The 18,042-nt window shown below is 45.4% G+C and overlaps 2 protein-coding genes across 2 annotated transcripts; one reads left to right on the forward strand and one right to left on the reverse strand.

Annotated features, from left to right (window-relative positions):
• Positions 1-5,784: 5,784 nt before the first annotated feature.
• On the reverse strand, positions 5,785-6,917 carry LOC124464238 (integumentary mucin C.1-like; the record flags this gene model as incomplete). The annotated part of the gene is made up of 2 exons (XM_047016214.1): positions 5,785-5,797; positions 6,220-6,917. Coding segments are annotated over 2 exons (711 nt in total), but the record flags the coding sequence as incomplete, so codon positions are not given.
• A 3,522-nt stretch (positions 6,918-10,439) lies between these two features.
• ttc14 (tetratricopeptide repeat domain 14) lies at positions 10,440-16,975 on the forward strand. Its single transcript, XM_047016212.1, has 13 exons — positions 10,440-10,801; positions 11,009-11,241; positions 11,428-11,552; positions 11,701-11,900; positions 12,092-12,176; positions 12,684-12,813; positions 13,077-13,232; positions 13,709-13,780; positions 13,958-14,077; positions 14,193-14,315; positions 14,492-14,609; positions 15,376-15,485; positions 15,681-16,975. The coding sequence occupies exons 2-13, from the start codon at positions 11,108-11,110 to the stop codon at positions 16,642-16,644; spliced, it is 2,337 nt and encodes a 778-aa protein (XP_046872168.1). The 5' UTR covers positions 10,440-10,801; positions 11,009-11,107; the 3' UTR covers positions 16,645-16,975.
• The last annotated feature ends 1,067 nt before the right edge of the window (positions 16,976-18,042 follow it).

The raw sequence follows: 18,042 nt of genomic DNA on the forward strand, positions 1-18,042 counted from the left end.
CGGATCCACTCCTATATGGGACAAGAAAATGGGCTGGAATAATCTCAGAGGTTCATTAACTTCAAACCTTACAGTAACATATGATGAATGATGGACATGATTCCTTACCTGAATCTGTTGATGATGGCACGGAGAAACCTTGAAAATTTTTTCTTGTAAATGTTGTTTATCTGCATACAGACACACATATGGTAAACACAGTGGATACAAATGTAACATTTCATCAGTATTTCAGACTGCAAGTAGTCTTAAAGTTGCAACTTTTCATTATTTCAGAAAGAATGAATGTTACATTAAAATTAGTGCGGTCAAACGATTAAAATGTTTAATCGCGATTAATCGCATTAATGTCATAGTTAACTCGCGATTAATCACAATTAATCGCACATTTTTATCTACTCTAAATGTCCCTTGATTTCTTTTTGTCCCATTCTTTTTTCAAATTGTAATGCTCTTATCAACATGGAAAAGTGGTTCGGATTGCTTCGTGCAAATATTTTTTGTTATTGAAAACAACATTGCAATCGCCTGGCTTTGACGAGGGGGCGGAGAATTCGCATCATCTGTGTGCTTGGCCATCAAGTGGTATTTCAGACTGGACGTGCTGCGATGATAGCTCAGTTTACAACGACAAAACACACAGATCACTTTGGTCTTGTCAATGGAACCATTTGGCAACTTTTTAAAAGTAAACTTTCCATTCAGAATCTTATTGGCATCCATTTCGGCGTCTCGCGCTCGCCATCAACTCAAAACGTAACGTTAACCTACTACCAGAGAATGTCTCATATCCGTAAACGGGCTCTGCTACTACGCTTTAGCCGGATCGCAAGCCAAACAAGTGTGTGGCGTGCCTGTTGTTTTGTTTCCGGTCTAGCTAGATCCGGTGTGGTGTTGTAGTTTTTCTAACTTCGGTAGTTGTTGCAACAGCATGTGAAAAAAAACTACAAAGTTTGCTAGGCCAAAAAGAGCGTTAATCGCGCGATAAAAAAATTGACGCCGTTAATTTGGGTTTGCGTTAACGCCGTTAATAACGCGTTAAACTGACAGCACTAATTAAAATTGTTCCTTAGTTGTTACAGTGGGTGATCTTAACATGTCTCATGACTCTTATATGTATATTGATGTGTGTAACAATGTTGAGTTGTACCTCAGAAATCACAGTGGCAGCAAGATTCTGGAATGCTGCAGAGGATGAATTAGACAGATCTGCATTGAAAGGCTGGTTCAGACTGAATGTTAGATCCAGACTGCCCTCACTTGACGATGGTGGGTTGGTTGAAGCAGTTGTTGGAGCTGCAGTTGGGGCTGCTGTTGGAGCGGCTGTTGGAGCGGCTGTTGGAGCAGCTGTTGGAGCAGCTGTTGGAGCAGCTGTTGGGGCAGCTGTTGGAGCAGCTGTTGGAGCTGCTGTTGGAGCAGCAGTTGTGGGTGTAGTTGTTGGGGAAGTTGTTAAGGCTGTAGTTGTTGGAGTAACTGTTGTGGATGTAGTTGTCGTTGTTGGAGCAGCTGTTGTGGATGTAGTTGTTGGAGTAGTCGTTGGAGTTGTTGGAGTAACTGTTGTGGGTGTAGTTGTTGGAGCAGCTGTTGTAGTTGTTGGAGTAACTGTTGTGGGTGTAGATGTTGGAGCAGCTGTTGTGGATGTAGTTGTTGGGAAAGTTGTTAGGGGTGTAGTTGTTGGACTACCTGTTGTGGTTGTAGTTGTTGGTGCAGCAGTTGTGGGTTTAGTTGTTGGGGAAGTTGTTAAGGGTGTAGTTGTTGGAGTAACTGTTGTGGATGTAGTTGTAGTTGTTGGAGCATCTGTTGTAGTGGTTGGAGTAACTGTTGTGGATGTAGTTGTCGGGAAAGTTGTTAGGGGTGTAGTTGTTGGAGTAACTGTTGTGGATGTAGTTGTTGGTTCAGCTGTTGTGGATGTAGTTGTTGGGGAAGTTGTTACGGGTGTAGTTATTGAAGCAGCTGTTGTGGGTTTAGTTGTTGGGGAAGTTGTTAAGGCTGTAGTTGTTGGAGTAACTGTTGTGGATGTAGTTGTCGTTGATGAAGCAGCTGTTGTGGATGTAGTTGTTGGAGCAGCTGTTGTAGCTGTTGGAGTAACTGTTGTGGATGTAGTTGTTGGAGCATCTGTTGTAGTTGTTGGATTTACTGTTGTGGATGTAGTTGTTGGGAAAGTTGTTAGGGATGTAGTTGTTGGAGCAACTGTTGTGGATGTAGTGGGGGAAGTTGTTAAGGGTGTAGTTGTTAGAGCAGCTGTTACAGGTGTAGTTGTTGGAGCAGCTGTTGTGGATGTAGTTGTTGGGGAAATCTTTAAGGGTGTAGTTGTTGGAGCAGCTGTCACAGGTGTAGTTGTTGGATCAGCTGTTGTGGATGTAGTTGTAGTTGTCGGAGCATCTGTTGTAGTGGTTGGAGTAACTGTTGTGGATGTAGTTGTTGGGAAAGTTGTTAGGGGTGTAGTTGTTGGAGTAACTGTTGTGGATGTAGTTGTTGGTTCAGCTGTTGTGGATGTAGTTGTTGGGGAAGTTGTTAAGGGTGTAGTTGTTGGAGCAGCTGTTACAGGTGTAGTTGTTGGAGCAGTTGTTGTGGATGTAGTTGTTGGATCAGCTGTTGTGAATGTAGTTGTTGGGGAAGTTGTTAAGGGTGTAGTTGTTGGAGTATTTGTTGTGGGTGTAGTTGTTGGGGGAGCTGTTGTGGATGTAGTTGTGGGTGCAGCGGTTGTGGATGTAGTTGTTGTGAAAGTTGTTAAGGGTGTAGTTGTTGGAGTAACTGTTGTGGATGTAGTTGTTGGAGCAGCTGTTGTAGTTGTTGGAGTAACTGTTGTGGGTGTAGTTGTTGGAGCAGCTGTTGTAGTTGTTGGAGTAACTGTTGTGGGTGTAGTTGTTGGATCAGCTGTTGTAGTTGTTGGAGCAGCTGTTAGAGGTGTAGTTGTTGGGAAAGTTGTTAGGGGTGTAGTTGTTGGACTAACTGTGGATGTAGTTGTTGGTGCAGCAGTTGTGGTCCTAGTTGTTGGAGCAGCTGTTAGAGGTGTAGTTGTTGGAGTATTTGTTGTGGGTGTAGTTGTTGCAGCAGCAGTTGTGGGTGTAGTTATTGGAGCAGCTGTTGTGGGTGTAGTTGTTAAGGCTGTAGTTGTTTGAGTAACTGTTGTGGATGTAGTTGTCGTTGTTGGAGCAGCTGTTGTGGATGTAGTTGTTGGAGCAGCTGTTGTAGTTGTTGGAGTAATTGTTGTGGATGTAGTTGTTGGTGCAGCAGTTGTGGATGTAGTTGTTGGGGAAGTTGTTAAGGGTGTAGTTGTTGGAGCAGTTGTTACAGGTGTAGTTGTTGGAGTAACTGTTGTGGATGTAGTTGTTGGAGCATCTGTTGTAGTTGTTGGGGCTTCTGCTGTAGTTGCAAAAAAGTTTGTTGAATAAAAATACATCATTGTATGGATTAAATAGCCAACTTGAAAACGACAGTGACATCTAAATGTTGGGATACATGTTGTCAATAATTTGATTCAAACTGAATATCTGACAGAATAGGTGTGCATATAGCCACAACAAATATTGTGATTGATTAACTAAATGGGACAAACTAAACTAAATAAAATTATTAGCAGGCCTAATTATTACACAGGCTAATGATGCTATTCAGATTGTAGAACTTTCCATCTCATTGTTGAATCCCACACATAGGGAATACAATAATTATAGTATTTAATTGTATTAGAGCAATTAAATAATATAGATAAAGCTTTTTCCATCGCCGCTCCCTCCCTTTGGAACTTACTCCCCAAACCCATCAGAGACTGCACCAACCTGTTAACTTTAATATCACTAGTCAAAACACACCTTTTTAGATCTGTTTTTAATGTGTAATTAATGCTGTGATTTTAAATGAAGTACTTGTTTTATATTTATTTTAACCATGTACAGTGACTTTGAGTACTTTGAAAAGCGCTAAATAAATAAAATGTATTATTATTATTATAACATGGTCTGGGTGAATACTCGATTCTGATTCGCTGCGCGTCGGACGGTTCACGCCTCTGTATCGTCCATTAGGCCGTCACACTTGACTTATTTTCTCAGAAAAAAGCGCCTTTTGAGCGCCTTTTGAGCGCCTTTTCAGAAAAGCGCTGGGTGACGTCAAGCACCTTTCTGACGAGAATTCTCTAACCTGAACGGGAATCATACATTCTAGCGATACATTATTATCCGTTATTTTCCGTTGGTTACTTATTGACAGCTAGCTACTATGGCGAATACAATGCAATTTCTTGCTTTAGCTTTGGCGTTTGAGGAGCCATAGCCTGGTAACTAAGGCAGAAGGTTACTAGGGAAGGTACACACGTATCCTACTCTCCTCATCCTGATTGGTCAGCTATCAGAAAGGCACTTGACATAACCCAGCGCTTTTTTGAATTTTATAGTAGCCTACTATTTGCTACATTCTTCGATAGCCAAACAAATGTTCTGGTGCACGTAATTCTGCCAAGCTATTGCATTTTGTACTTCTGTCAATCAATTTTATATTTCTTGTTAGTTAGCCTATTGCATCCAATCAGCGCTAAAGTGTAGTACCTACCCTTTCCGCTCAGAGTTAATGTAATGTGCTTTTGAGTTAATGTAATGTCGTTTTCCATTTGGGGGAGCGTGTTTTTGTATTGGGGGGAGGTGAACAAGTCATCCGATTTGGGGGGAGTTGACTCGTATTCGGGGGGAGTGTTTTCATTTGGGGAATGTCCTCATATTAGGGGGTGTGTTTTGCACTTCAGGGCCACCATAATTATACCTTACTTAAAAACAAGTCCTTGAAGGACTTGTTGTTAACGTGGATTAGTGATAGGCTCCAATATATTTGATTAGATAATTGAGTATCCATTTGAAAACCATTTAGAAATGCATTACATGCAAATAATACATCATTTAAGACATAGGATTTATAAAAATAAATTGTACATAGTCCTTACTTGTTGTTCCTGTGGTTGTTGGGGCTTCAGTTGTAATTGTTGGAGCTGCTGTTGTGGTTGTTGGAGCTGCTGTTGTGGTTGTTGGAGATGCTGTTGTGGTTGTTGGAGCTGCTGTTGTGGTTGTTGGAGATGCTGTTGTGGTTGTTGGGGCTTCAGTTGTAGTTGTTGGAGCTGCTGTTGTGGTTGTTGGGGCTTCAGGTGTAGTTGATGGAGCTGCTGTTGTGGTTGTTGGAGATGCTGTTGTGGTTGTTGGGGCTTCAGTTGTAGTTGTTGGAGCTGCTGTTGTGGTTGTTGGGGCTTCAGTTGTAGTTGTTGGAGCAGCTGTTGTGGTTGTTGGAGATGCTGTTGTGGTTGTTGGGGCTGCTGTTGTGGTTGTTGGGGCTTCAGTTGTAGTTGTTGGGGCTTCAGTTGTAGTTGTTGGAGATGCTGTTGTGGTTGTTGGGGCTTCAGTTGTAGTTGTTGGAGCTGCTGTTGTGGTTGTTGGGGCTTCAGGTGTAGTTGTTGGAGCTGCTGTTGTGGTTGTTGGAGATGCTGTTGTGGTTGTTGGGGCTTCAGTTGTAGTTGTTGGAGCTGCTGTTGTGGTTGTTGGGGCTTCAGTTGTAGTTGTTGGAGCAGCTGTTGTGGTTGTTGGAGCTTCAGTTGTAGTTGTTGGAGCTGCTGTTGTGGTTGTTGGGGCTTCAGTTGTAGTTGTTGGGGCTTCAGTTGTAGTTGTTGGAGCAGCTGTTGTGGTTCCAATATATTTGATTAGATAATTGAATATCCATTTGAAAACTATTTAGAAATGCATTACATGCAAATAATACATCATTTAAGACATAGGATTTATAAAAATAAATTGTACATAGTCCTTACTTGTTGTTCCTGTGGTTGTTGGGGCTTCAGTTGTAATTGTTGGAGCTGCTGTTGTGGTTGTTGGAGCTGCTGTTGTGGTTGTTGGAGATGCTGTTGTGGTTGTTGGAGATGCTGTTGTGGTTGTTGGGGCTGCTGTTGTGGTTGTTGGGGCTTCAGTTGTAGTTGTTGGAGCTGCTGTTGTGGTTGTTGGAGATGCTGTTGTGGTTGTTGGGGCTTCAGTTGTAGTTGTTGGAGCTGCTGTTGTGGTTGTTGGGGCTTCAGGTGTAGTTGTTGGAGCTGCTGTTGTGGTTGTTGGAGATGCTGTTGTGGTTGTTGGGGCTTCAGTTGTAGTTGTTGGAGCTGCTGTTGTGGTTGTTGGGGCTTCAGTTGTAGTTGTTGGAGCAGCTGTTGTGGTTGTTGGAGCTTCAGTTGTAGTTGTTGGAGCTGCTGTTGTGGTTGTTGGGGCTTCAGTTGTAGTTGTTGGGGCTTCAGTTGTAGTTGTTGGAGCTGCAGTTGTGGTTGTTGGGGCTGCAGTTGTAGTTGTTATAGCAGCTGTTGTGGTTGTTGGAGCTTCAGTTGTAGTTGTTGGAGCAGCTGTTGTGGTTGTTGGGGCTTCAGTTGTAGTTGTTGGAGCAGCTGTTGTGGTTGTTGGGGCTTCAGTTGTAGTTGTTGGAGCATCTGTTGTGGTTGTTGGGGCTTCAGTTGTAGTTGTTGGGGCTTCAGCTGTAGTTGTTAGAGCAGCTGTTGTGGTTGTTGGAGCTGCTGTTGTGGTTGTTGGGGCTTCAGTTGTAGTTGTTGGGGCTGCTGTTGTGGTTGTTGGGGCTTCAGTTGTAGTTGTTGGGGCTTCAGTTGTAGTTGTTGGAGCAGCTGTTGTGGTTGTTGGGGCTTCAGTTGTAGTTGTTGGAGCTGCTGTTGTGGTTGTTGGGGCTTCAGTTGTAGTTGTTGGAGCAGCTGTTGTGGTTGTTGGAGCTTCAGTTGTAGTTGTTGGAGCTGCTGTTGTGGTTGTTGGGGCTTCAGTTGTAGTTGTTGGGGCTTCAGTTGTAGTTGTTGGAGCTGCTGTTGTGGTTGTTGGGGCTTCAGTTGTAGTTGTTGGGGCTGCTGTTGTGGTTGTTGGGGCTTCAGTTGTAGTTGTTGGAGCTGCTGTTGTGGTTGTTGGAGATGCTGTTGTGGTTGTTGGGGCTTCAGTTGTAGTTGTTGGAGCTGCTGTTGTGGTTGTTGGGGCTTCAGGTGTAGTTGATGGAGCTGCTGTTGTGGTTGTTGGAGATGCTGTTGTGGTTGTTGGGGCTTCAGTTGTAGTTGTTGGAGCTGCTGTTGTGGTTGTTGGGGCTTCAGTTGTAGTTGTTGGAGCTGCTGTTGTGGTTGTTGGAGATGCTGTTGTGGTTGTTGGGGCTTCAGTTGTAGTTGTTGGAGCTGCTGTTGTGGTTGTTGGGGCTTCAGTTGTAGTTGTTGGAGCAGCTGTTGTGGTTGTTGGAGCTTCAGTTGTAGTTGTTGGAGCTGCTGTTGTGGTTGTTGGGGCTTCAGTTGTAGTTGTTGGGGCTTCAGTTGTAGTTGTTGGAGCAGCTGTTGTGGTTCCAATATATGGTTGAGTTTAGAGCTGCTGTTGTGGTTGTTGGGGCTTAAGTTGTTGGGGAAGTTGTTGGAGCAGCTGTTGTGGTTCCAATATATTTGATTAGATAATTGAATATCCATTTGAAAACCATTTAGAAATGCATTACATGCAAATAATACATCATTTAAGACATAGGATTTATAAAAATAAATTGTACATAGTCCTTACTTGTTGTTCCTGTGGTTGTTGGGGCTTCAGTTGTAATTGTTGGAGCTGCTGTTGTGGTTGTTGGAGCTGCTGTTGTGGTTGTTGGAGATGCTGTTGTGGTTGTTGGAGATGCTGTTGTGGTTGTTGGGGCTGCTGTTGTGGTTGTTGGGGCTTCAGTTGTAGTTGTTGGAGCTGCTGTTGTGGTTGTTGGAGATGCTGTTGTGGTTGTTGGGGCTTCAGTTGTAGTTGTTGGAGCTGCTGTTGTGGTTGTTGGGGCTTCAGGTGTAGTTGTTGGAGCTGCTGTTGTGGTTGTTGGAGATGCTGTTGTGGTTGTTGGGGCTTCAGTTGTAGTTGTTGGAGCTGCTGTTGTGGTTGTTGGGGCTTCAGTTGTAGTTGTTGGAGCAGCTGTTGTGGTTGTTGGAGCTTCAGTTGTAGTTGTTGGAGCTGCTGTTGTGGTTGTTGGGGCTTCAGTTGTAGTTGTTGGGGCTTCAGTTGTAGTTGTTGGAGCTGCAGTTGTGGTTGTTGGGGCTGCAGTTGTAGTTGTTATAGCAGCTGTTGTGGTTGTTGGAGCTTCAGTTGTAGTTGTTGGAGCAGCTGTTGTGGTTGTTGGGGCTTCAGTTGTAGTTGTTGGAGCAGCTGTTGTGGTTGTTGGGGCTTCAGTTGTAGTTGTTGGAGCATCTGTTGTGGTTGTTGGGGCTTCAGTTGTAGTTGTTGGGGCTTCAGCTGTAGTTGTTAGAGCAGCTGTTGTGGTTGTTGGAGCTGCTGTTGTGGTTGTTGGGGCTTCAGTTGTAGTTGTTGGGGCTGCTGTTGTGGTTGTTGGGGCTTCAGTTGTAGTTGTTGGGGCTTCAGTTGTAGTTGTTGGAGCAGCTGTTGTGGTTGTTGGGGCTTCAGTTGTAGTTGTTGGAGCTGCTGTTGTGGTTGTTGGGGCTTCAGTTGTAGTTGTTGGAGCAGCTGTTGTGGTTGTTGGAGCTTCAGTTGTAGTTGTTGGAGCTGCTGTTGTGGTTGTTGGGGCTTCAGTTGTAGTTGTTGGGGCTTCAGTTGTAGTTGTTGGAGCTGCTGTTGTGGTTGTTGGGGCTTCAGTTGTAGTTGTTGGGGCTGCTGTTGTGGTTGTTGGGGCTTCAGTTGTAGTTGTTGGGGCTTCAGTTGTAGTTGTTAGAGCAGCTGTTGTGGTTGTTGGAGCTTCAGTTGTAGTTTCTGGAGCTGCTGTTGTGGTTGTTTGGGCTTCAGTTGTAGTAGTTGGGGCTTCAGTTGTAGTTGTTGGAGCAGCTGTTGTGGTTGTTGGAACTTCTGCTGTAGTTACAAATAGAAGTTTGTTGAATTTCAAATACATCACGGTATGGATTAAATACCCAACTTGAAAACGACAGTGACATCTGAATGTTGGGATACATGTGCAAACTTATTAAATCAAAATCAATAATCCTACAGACATATATAGTCAATAATTCAATTCAAACATAATCTTTCTCACAGAATAAGTGTTCATATGGCCACAACAAATATTGTGATTGATAAACTAAATTGAACAAACCAAACGAAATAAAATAATTAGCAGGCCTTTATTACATTATTATTACATAAGCTAATGATGATAGTCAGATTTCAGAATTTACCATCTCATTGTTGCATCCCACAAATGGGAATACTACTGTGTATCATCAGACTAAATACAAATACAATATAAATACAACAATACACAATAATTGATGGGCTCCAATATATTTGATTAGATACATTTTATATCCATTTGAAAACTTTTTAGAAATACATTACATGCAAATAATAGATTATTTAAGACATAGGATTTACAACAATATAGTAAATAGTAGATAGTCCTTACTGGTTGTTCCTGTAACACACATGCAGAAAGCGCCTGCTAAACATATCAAAATAAGTTTGTTTTTAATCATTATGGTTTAATAATAGTCCTTATCCTATGCCGTAATAATAATGTAATCCAAAATTGCTTGTAGTTTGGGTTACTGGCTTCAACTCCTAGACTGCGCAGGTGAATAGGACACTTGATTATACACCAACCTGTCATGCCTATAAGAAGGGTAAAAACCAGTCATACCGGTTGTAAGTCTACTGCCGATAACTGATCAACAAAGATGGTTGTGAAACAGGTTTCCTTGGATAAGCAACCAATTCCAATTCCGTCCACTGCAAAGGACGTATAGCCCCTATACGTCCACTGTAGGTTAGTGCATGACATGTGCACCAGCAAATACTATTTCAAAATAAATTCCTGCATTAAAATAATGTATCATGAGTTTGTATGATTTGGTCATGTATTATCACACTAGCATTTAATTATCACGTCAAACAATTACACTGCACTAAACTGTAAGTGTAAATGTAAAGTGAAAATAACAAAACCAGTCAGTATGATGACTTGAGCGAATATCATTCATTCACGTCTTACTAAAACAGCGGCCACGCGAAAGGGAATAAGGAAACTGTTTCCTCTACTAAAAAATACAATGCAGGTCACGTGAAAAAAGGATCCAAAGACTCGTAGAAAGACCGAGTCGGGGAAGGAACTAATCATTCGTTTCCTCTAGCTACAGAGCCTATGCAGGTCACGTGAAAAATGATCCAAAGACTCGTAGAAAGACCGAGTCGGGAAAGGAACGAATTATTCGTTTCCTCTTGCTACAGCCTATACAGGTCACGTGAAAAATGATCCAAAGACTCGTAGAAAGACCGAGTCGGGAAAGGAACGAATCGTTCGTTTCCTCTAGCTACAGAGCCTATGCAGGTCACGTGAAAAATGATCCAAAGACTCGTAGAAAGACCGAGTCGGGAAATGAACGAATCACTCGTTGAGAGGACTCGTTACTCCCGAGTCCTTATAAGGATTCGTTCAAAATGAACGAATCGTTCACGAACGACACATCACTAGCAGCTCCGGGAGAGCATCATCAGCCAGTGGCAACTAATATTGCGTGGCTTCAGATGGAGTATTGTCAATCCTATGCATACTATTCACGGTTTATTATTTAAATCCACTTATTTAAGTTTAGGATGGTTGACACAATGTTGCTGGTAGTGGAATGTTTTCTCCAACACTGACCAGTAAACGGAAGTTCCCACTGCTGATTTATTTGAGAGAGGGGGAAGGCTAGAATGTAACACACGCTGTATCGCTAGCTAACGTGTTTGCTACCAACTCCACACCGATTAATGGCGAACCCCGTTTGTAACTTTTATACAACTTATTTTGATTTGCACCTGTGGGGCTAAAGCATTTAGTTGAACTAGCTGGAAGTCGGATAGTAAGTCCCTGTCGCCAATTTGTTTTTGTGCAGCAGCTTGCTAGCTACAAAAAAAAACACAGAAAATGTTAGCTACTGTACGTTACAATAGCAAACTGTCTAGGAATTTGTCTAGCTAGCTGACTGTTCACCAATAGCAAGTATGATCTGTATGTAACATTGCTATACAACTTCGAAGGTTCTAAACTGTTTCCCCTGTATTTGCAGGATGACGTTCACATGATGAGCTTGCTAGTTAGCTTAACGTTAACTACTAGCTAGACTATTAGCTACATACGACGACAACAAGAACAACAACAATTGACAATGGATAGAGATTTATTGAGGCAATCGTTGGTCTATCACGGACAGTCCCTGTACGCCCATCTATCATGTGAACAGAGTGAAAATCCAGACTTCAAAGATGTTGCCCCAGACTTATCTAAATTCAGCTATGAAAGGTAAGCAACTTGGCTCGGTACCGCACATGTTAATCATGGCAACGACGTCACAGAATCATCTCATCCAAACAATATAGTAAATGTTACTTTTAACAGATATAGTTTAATACATCTAGGATTCCGTTACAAGAGTGAAGCTGTGTTACAGTCCTCAAATGACCATTAGTGTGTGGCTGTCTCTTCTAGGAAAGATGGAGGAGTGGGCAGTCACATGGTGGAGCAGTTCATTGCTAGGAAAGCGGACATTCTGTTTGAACCTTCTTGGAGGTCTGCTGTACCGGTTGAGGTGGAGCTGGATGAGGAGGCTGAAGGTAAGCCTTTCATGTCCTGTCAAGTTCAAGCGGGAGAAAAGGAGAGCGAGTGAGTGCCCGCGATGTGTGTGTGTGTGTGTATGTAACATTCAGCCAAAATATATTTGTAAATGAATGCTATGGTGCCTGAAGACAATACTGTGTGCAGAGCCCTACGCTATCATGCCCCCCTTGGAACTCTTCATGGAGGTGTCCTACGAGGACAGGAGGAACATGTTCTACAGGGACGTCGAGAGAGGGGACGCCGTCATCGGAAGGATCAACAACATCCGAGACTTTGGTTTCTTCCTCACGCTCATCTGCATGGGCGGAGGGCTGGAGAGAGACATCGAAGACCTGGAGCTCTCGGTAACGACTGCCGCCCGTCTGCACGTTTATTTTTATTTTTACACAATGCCTCGGGCGCCGATCGACGGTGAAGCCCGTGCTGTTGAAATGCACTTTGGGAAAGTGTTCTTGCGGACCCGGCCTTCGTTAGTCGGTCTGCTTTTGAGTGTCAGGGGTATTGCGCTGTGCTCTAACTCTCTCCCCCTCCGCAGGCACTGTGCCCTACAAGAGATGTACCTTCGAACGGAAACCATGACGACCCACTGTCTTACTACCAGATTGGAGATCTGATCAGAGGTGAATGCTAATTGCCTGAGCAATAGGGGAAGTTACTGGGCATGCCAGTGGATTACCTGGGGGGAAAAAGTGATGTTTTGGGTTGTGAATGTCAACTACTTGTTCCTCTGGGGAGTCAAAGTGGTGGGGGGAGGGAGTGTCTGGCCTGGTCCTTCTGGATGGAACATTCCCTCCAGGGGTTGGAAGGGGGGAGTCAGGTGGCTGAGCGGTGAGGGAATCGGGCTAGTAATTTGATTCCCGGCTGTGCCATATGACGTTGTGTCCTTGGGCAAGGCACTTCACCCTACTTGCCTCGGGGGGGAATGTCCCTGTACTTACTGTAAGTCGCTCTGGATAAGAGCGTCTGCTAAATGACTAAATGTAAAATGTAAAAGTAAGACTCTCCATCCAGGGATTGGAAGACTCTATCAAGGGATTGGAAGACTCTATCAAGGGGTTGAAATGACTGGAGAGTTCTGTCCACACGGTTCCGTCCATCTGACCCCTGTGACCTCTGCTGCCCCCTAGCTGGAGTGAAAGACATAGACCGCTACCACGAGAAGGTCACCATTTCTCTCCAGCCCTCCTCCCTCTCTTGCAGTCTGTCCAGACTGAAGCTGGGAGTCATCAGTAAGGACGACCTCCCTCTGCACTACACGTAAGAAGCCGTTCGCTTGTGGGGGGGGGACAGAATTGGATTCTTAGAAGGGCCTGGGGGCAGGGCTCGCAACTAGCTTTTTCCCTCTCTGTCCCAGTACCGTCCCGACGTGCAAAATGAACCGTCCCAAACTGAACTTGACCTGTCCCAAAATGTACATTCTTGTGTTTTGGCGAAGGGAGTGGGGGTGAAACCTGTTTTAAACCCCCCCAGCTGTGCAGTGCTCATGGTGGTGTGTGTGTGTGTGTGACCCCTCTCCCCAGACGCAGTCTGCGCGTGGCCAACGACAGCACAGAGACCTACGAGAGGGTGATGAGGAGCTCTCTGGGGTACTCCAACCCGTCCATCGTCCAGTTCCTCCTGGGGAAGGTTGGGGTCAGTGATACCCGGCCTCCGTCAGTAATGAGGGGTTTACAGAGGTAAGGAGTGAGAGAGAAAACGCTAGAACATCTCATGAACAGGTTCTCCTGCACCACATACAGCCATTAATGACCAATCTGACTGCTAAATTATTTCTTTTTTAACTGTAAGTTCAATGTCTGCACTTTGCACCTCATATGCATAATAACAAATAGTCTCCATGCTGCTATTCTCAGCACTTTGCACTTTTCTTTAATATGTTGTTTTTGTCGTATATGTTGTTTTTTAACCTGTTGACATCTGTTTGCATGAGTATGTGAAATGTTATAATGCTGTTTTACTTGCACATTTGGAGTATGGGGAAACGCAATTTTGATTATCTGCGTAACTACTTGTTGAATGGTCTTTTTCAATAAAATTCACTTTGAGTTTGACTTTGAGAGGGAGAACATCTTAGTTTTTCTTGTATTTATATGAAGTAGGAACAAAGAAGCTATTGTCATTGTATCTTTTTAAATAACTTTCTATTTTCAAGCAAACATTTCCTGGAAGAGGACTTTGCCATCTCTCTCAGAAAGACACAATCTGCCTCGTGGGCCCTGAAATGGTATGTGGGACAAGTGCCAACCTTTGAGAGGGAAAAAAAAACAAACCTGTAAATCATGCCTTCTCTGAACCCAAACTAACCCTCACCGGGCTCTGCATCCACGCGTGCTAGTTAGTAGTTTGGACCCTGTGTTGCACTGGAGACACGTTTTCAGTGTGTCCATCTCTTGTGTTTCAGTGTGAGGTCCGGTGTGGACCATTTCAAACACAACCGCCACGTAGAAGCTATGAATGAGTACAATAAAGCCCTGGAGATCGACACCAACAACACGGAGGCTCTTGTTGCCCGGGGAGCTCTGTAAGTGTGACACGTGAGAAGTCAAACATGCCAAGCTTCTTCCCCGCAGTCCTTAGTGACCCGGTTGGTCTGGCATTTGATTACAGAAGAGGAAAAAGTAAACATCATTCCACAGGTATGCCAACAAGGGCAGCCTTGTGAAGGCCATCGGCGACTTTGAGCTGGCGTTGGAGAGTTGCCCCACTCACAGGAACGCCAAAAAGTATCTATGTCAGACTCTGGTGGAGCGCGGAGGGCAGTGAGTGCACTTCCTCGCATCGATACATTCCTGCATCGTAACCAGTAGCGATTTCGATGAGCCGTGCCATTGTTTACGATTGATGGTGACGATAACTGTAGCCGTGGTACTAGTCGAACCGCATTGTGTAGGTTGCTTAACTCCACGTTTAATCCAACCACGTGACTGTGAGTCAGGCTGGAGGAGCAGGAGAAGCTGGTGACTGCCGAGGGTCTGTACCGGAGAGCCCTGGGGCTGGACAGCACCTTCCCTGACGCCCAGGAGGCCATGACCAAGATCCAGCTGCTCATCCAGGTGAGCTGGGCCCAACACACACACCTCACCTACCCTCTCACCTGGCCCAGAGAGAACACACCTCACCTACCCTCTCACCTGGGCCAGAGAACACACACCTCACCTGACCCAGAAAGTACACACCTCACCTACCCTCTCACCTGGGCCAGAGAATAGACTGCACTACTACTAACGGTCTCCCATCCTGCCACCCCAAGTGCTGTAAAACCCTCTGGAAGGGACTTACCATGTCACAGAGATATGCCGAGTGTTGCTCACCTTTTGACCTCCAGTGCTAACCAGTGTGCAGTGCTGAGGTATTGTGTAATACTGATGAGGTGCTTCCTTCTGTTTGTGTCCCCGTGACCTGGGCCCCCCACCCTGACCGCCTGGCTGCTTCACTCGTCGCCTGTCTCTCTGGGGAAAACAACCAATAAACAACCCAACAACCGCCTTCTAACTCTGATGGTTGGTGTCCTGTACCTGGTCTGCAAACGGTAAACTCCAAAACCCCTCTTTTTAATCCCTTCAAACTGGGGAAATGTAAACTGCTATGTGCTGTGTCCTGGGCCTGTCACTTTGATCGGTAAATTCCTGCCGCTGTCTGTGTTTTCACAAACCTTACCCGTGTGTGTGTGAACTTTTTCGACCTCTGCTCCTTCACACTTCCGTCGCGTTCTCAAACGAATGGATGGACCTCTTGTTTGGGGTTTGTGCACACCCGGCTGTCTGTGTGCGCTTGAACCGCGGGGGTGCAATTGTACTCTGTTGATTGGCTGCGTTAAAGAAATCGATGAAACTGAGAGAAGAGGCGGCCGCCAAGGAGCTGGAGGAGGTTAAGAACACCACGGAGAGCAGCGCCCAGAAATTGCGTAAGATCTTGAAAGAAGAGAAAAGGTAAATCCACTGTGCCATGGTAACCAAAGGTAACCCCAATACCGTCTAGTCAGGTACTCACACACATACATGTTTGTATTTTTTTTGTATTGGCTTTTTATTTTCTTATTTCGAAGAAGTCTTGAGTTCTGAGCGTTCACTCTTGAAGACAGCCTGGAGGTTTAGTTCTGTTTCTGTCGTTACGCACTCTCCTAGGATGAAAAAGAAACGGAAGCGGTCGAGTTCGTCCTCAACGTCCTCCAGCAGCTCTGCCCGCTCCTCGTCCTCTTCCTCCGGACACAGGAAGTCCAAGAAACGGAAGAGGAAGCGCAGGCGCTCGTCCCACGGGAGCAGACGCCAGCGCAGGCTCTCCTCCCGCGACGACAAGCGGAGTCCGGACGAGGAGAGGGGGAGGGAGGAGGAGGACGAGGAGGAGGAGTGGTACCCTGCCCCAGCCAACACCTCTGCCTCCTTCCTCGGTCGGGGGGCCGGGGGCGCGGCCGGGGGGGAGTACACGGGGGCAGACGTGACAGAGTGGGACAGGGAGTCCTACAGCCAGAAACAGGCCCCACGCTCCCTGTCCACCTCCCCTCAGCGCTCAGACTCCCCAGGCTCCTCCCCCCGGGCGGCAGACAGACAGAGGGATGGAGCAGAGGTGGAGGAGCGGCCCAGCGGGAGCGGCCGGCCAGGAGGAGGAGGAGGAGGAGGAGGGAGCAGCAGGTGGGAGAGGAGCAAGGAGAGAAACGGGAGCGAGAAGGAGGCCTCCAGGGTCCTGCACAGCCCCAGACACAGGAAGCTGTCCTTGACCTCCTCGGTGGGGTCCGAATACTCCCGCAAGTCTGACCTCCCGTCCCAGAGCCAGACTTTGTCCAGACGATCCGACGGCTCGAACCAGGACAGTTTCGCTTCCCGGAGATCAGAGGGCTGGAAGAAGAAGAGTGATCTCTCCAGGAGATCGGATAGCGGCAGGCACGAGGTTGGAGCCAGGTCGAGCAAGAAGGAGGATGTCAGAGCAGCTCGGATATCGGAGGGAGATAAGCAGTTTCCCTCCAACACTTCGCGTAATGGCCAGGGCTCCTCTGATGGAAGTGATAAGAAAGCCCTTCCTGCTAATCTGCTCGACATCTTCAGCCAGATAGCCCAGTTTGAGAAGGAGAAAGGTGGCAAGCCAAAAAAATAAATTGAGTTTTTATGAAATACACATACTAATCTCTTCTTACATGTGGGCAGAAAGTGGAACCAAATGGTAAAAAAGAAAGTTTACTCTGGGGTAAAACACATTAACAATTGAACTATTGAAGGTTAAGCCAAGTGTTCAGCCTTCAGATCCTAATGTTCTGGTTTCTATGTGAAATTACTACTCATGTTTACGTTTAGTTGCTTAGTGATATCAGTGATAAATTAACTTTGTACCACTGTGTCTATGCCACATTTTACTTCCTGACCTTTGATTGATGGTCATGTTTGAAGTGTCACATTTCTGTCCACAATAAACAGAATGAATGAACTAAGCTCTTGTTATTTTGTCTGATTTGATGTGTGAGTTGTTTGACACGAGGGGGATTGTAAATGCAGGTTTTAGTTAAAGATCCCATCAGTTATTTCCCCCCCCCCCCCCCCCCCCCCCCCCCCCCCCCCCCCCCCCCCCCCCCCCCCCCCCCCCCCCCCCCTCGTACAGCCCAGACTGGTTATCTCCTGTCATGTGTCCCTGTGTCTCACACTTGAACTCCAGAGATGTGACACCAGCCTGTGTCCCTCCCTGGTCCCTGGTGGCTTATTGGTAAGCTACTTGCTGTCACGTTTATGATTTAATAACTGGACATGATATAACCCTGTAGAGTGAGCGCGACATGGGTCCCAGACTGGCTTATACACAGCTTAACATCCTCCGCACACCAACTCTGTCATTACTTTGCCCATCACAGACAGCTAGATGTTTCCTCTCTCTGCTTCATCCTGTTACAGGAGATTAGTCACTAATTTACAGGCATCGAATTTTACCCTGCGCTGCTCTGCCGTTCTGTAAAAGGCGTTACCGATGTTGTCCACTGGAGGGCAGTGCAACACCAGTTCTGCACATGATTTCACTGTTTTATATCGGTATTAAATTTAAGACACAATCGGATTATTCTGGCAAGTTTATATGATGTGTAAATGTACATGATTTCGGAATTTTGATTGACCAGTGAAGAAGGTTAACAAGTGTATTTGTGAGTTGGAAGAAAGAAAATAAGAAAATTGTAAAACAGTATTCAGAATACAAATGTTCTTGTTGTACTTGTGAATAAATGTGACTGTCTGGTGTCTGTGAAGGACCTTCAGTCCTTGGGGTCTGTCTGGGAGACAGGACCAGGACTTAGGGGGCAGGCTTCACTGCTTTTTGATGAAACTGCAGATTTTGGCATTTGTGAATCCTGACTTTCCCTTTTCCTTCAAACTCCAAACCTAGAGTCCTTTTCAAAAGAGGGATTCTGTCGTTAAGAGGTCTTTCTTCTGTCTGACAATCAGACGGTGGAACATGCAGAGGTGAGACGTTTTGAATTAGTGTAAGTTAGGGAACAGGATGTTTCAGTCTTTA

This window comes from Hypomesus transpacificus, unplaced genomic scaffold (genome assembly GCF_021917145.1).
Source record: "Hypomesus transpacificus isolate Combined female unplaced genomic scaffold, fHypTra1 scaffold_327, whole genome shotgun sequence".
Classification (NCBI taxonomy): domain Eukaryota; kingdom Metazoa; phylum Chordata; class Actinopteri; order Osmeriformes; family Osmeridae; genus Hypomesus; species Hypomesus transpacificus.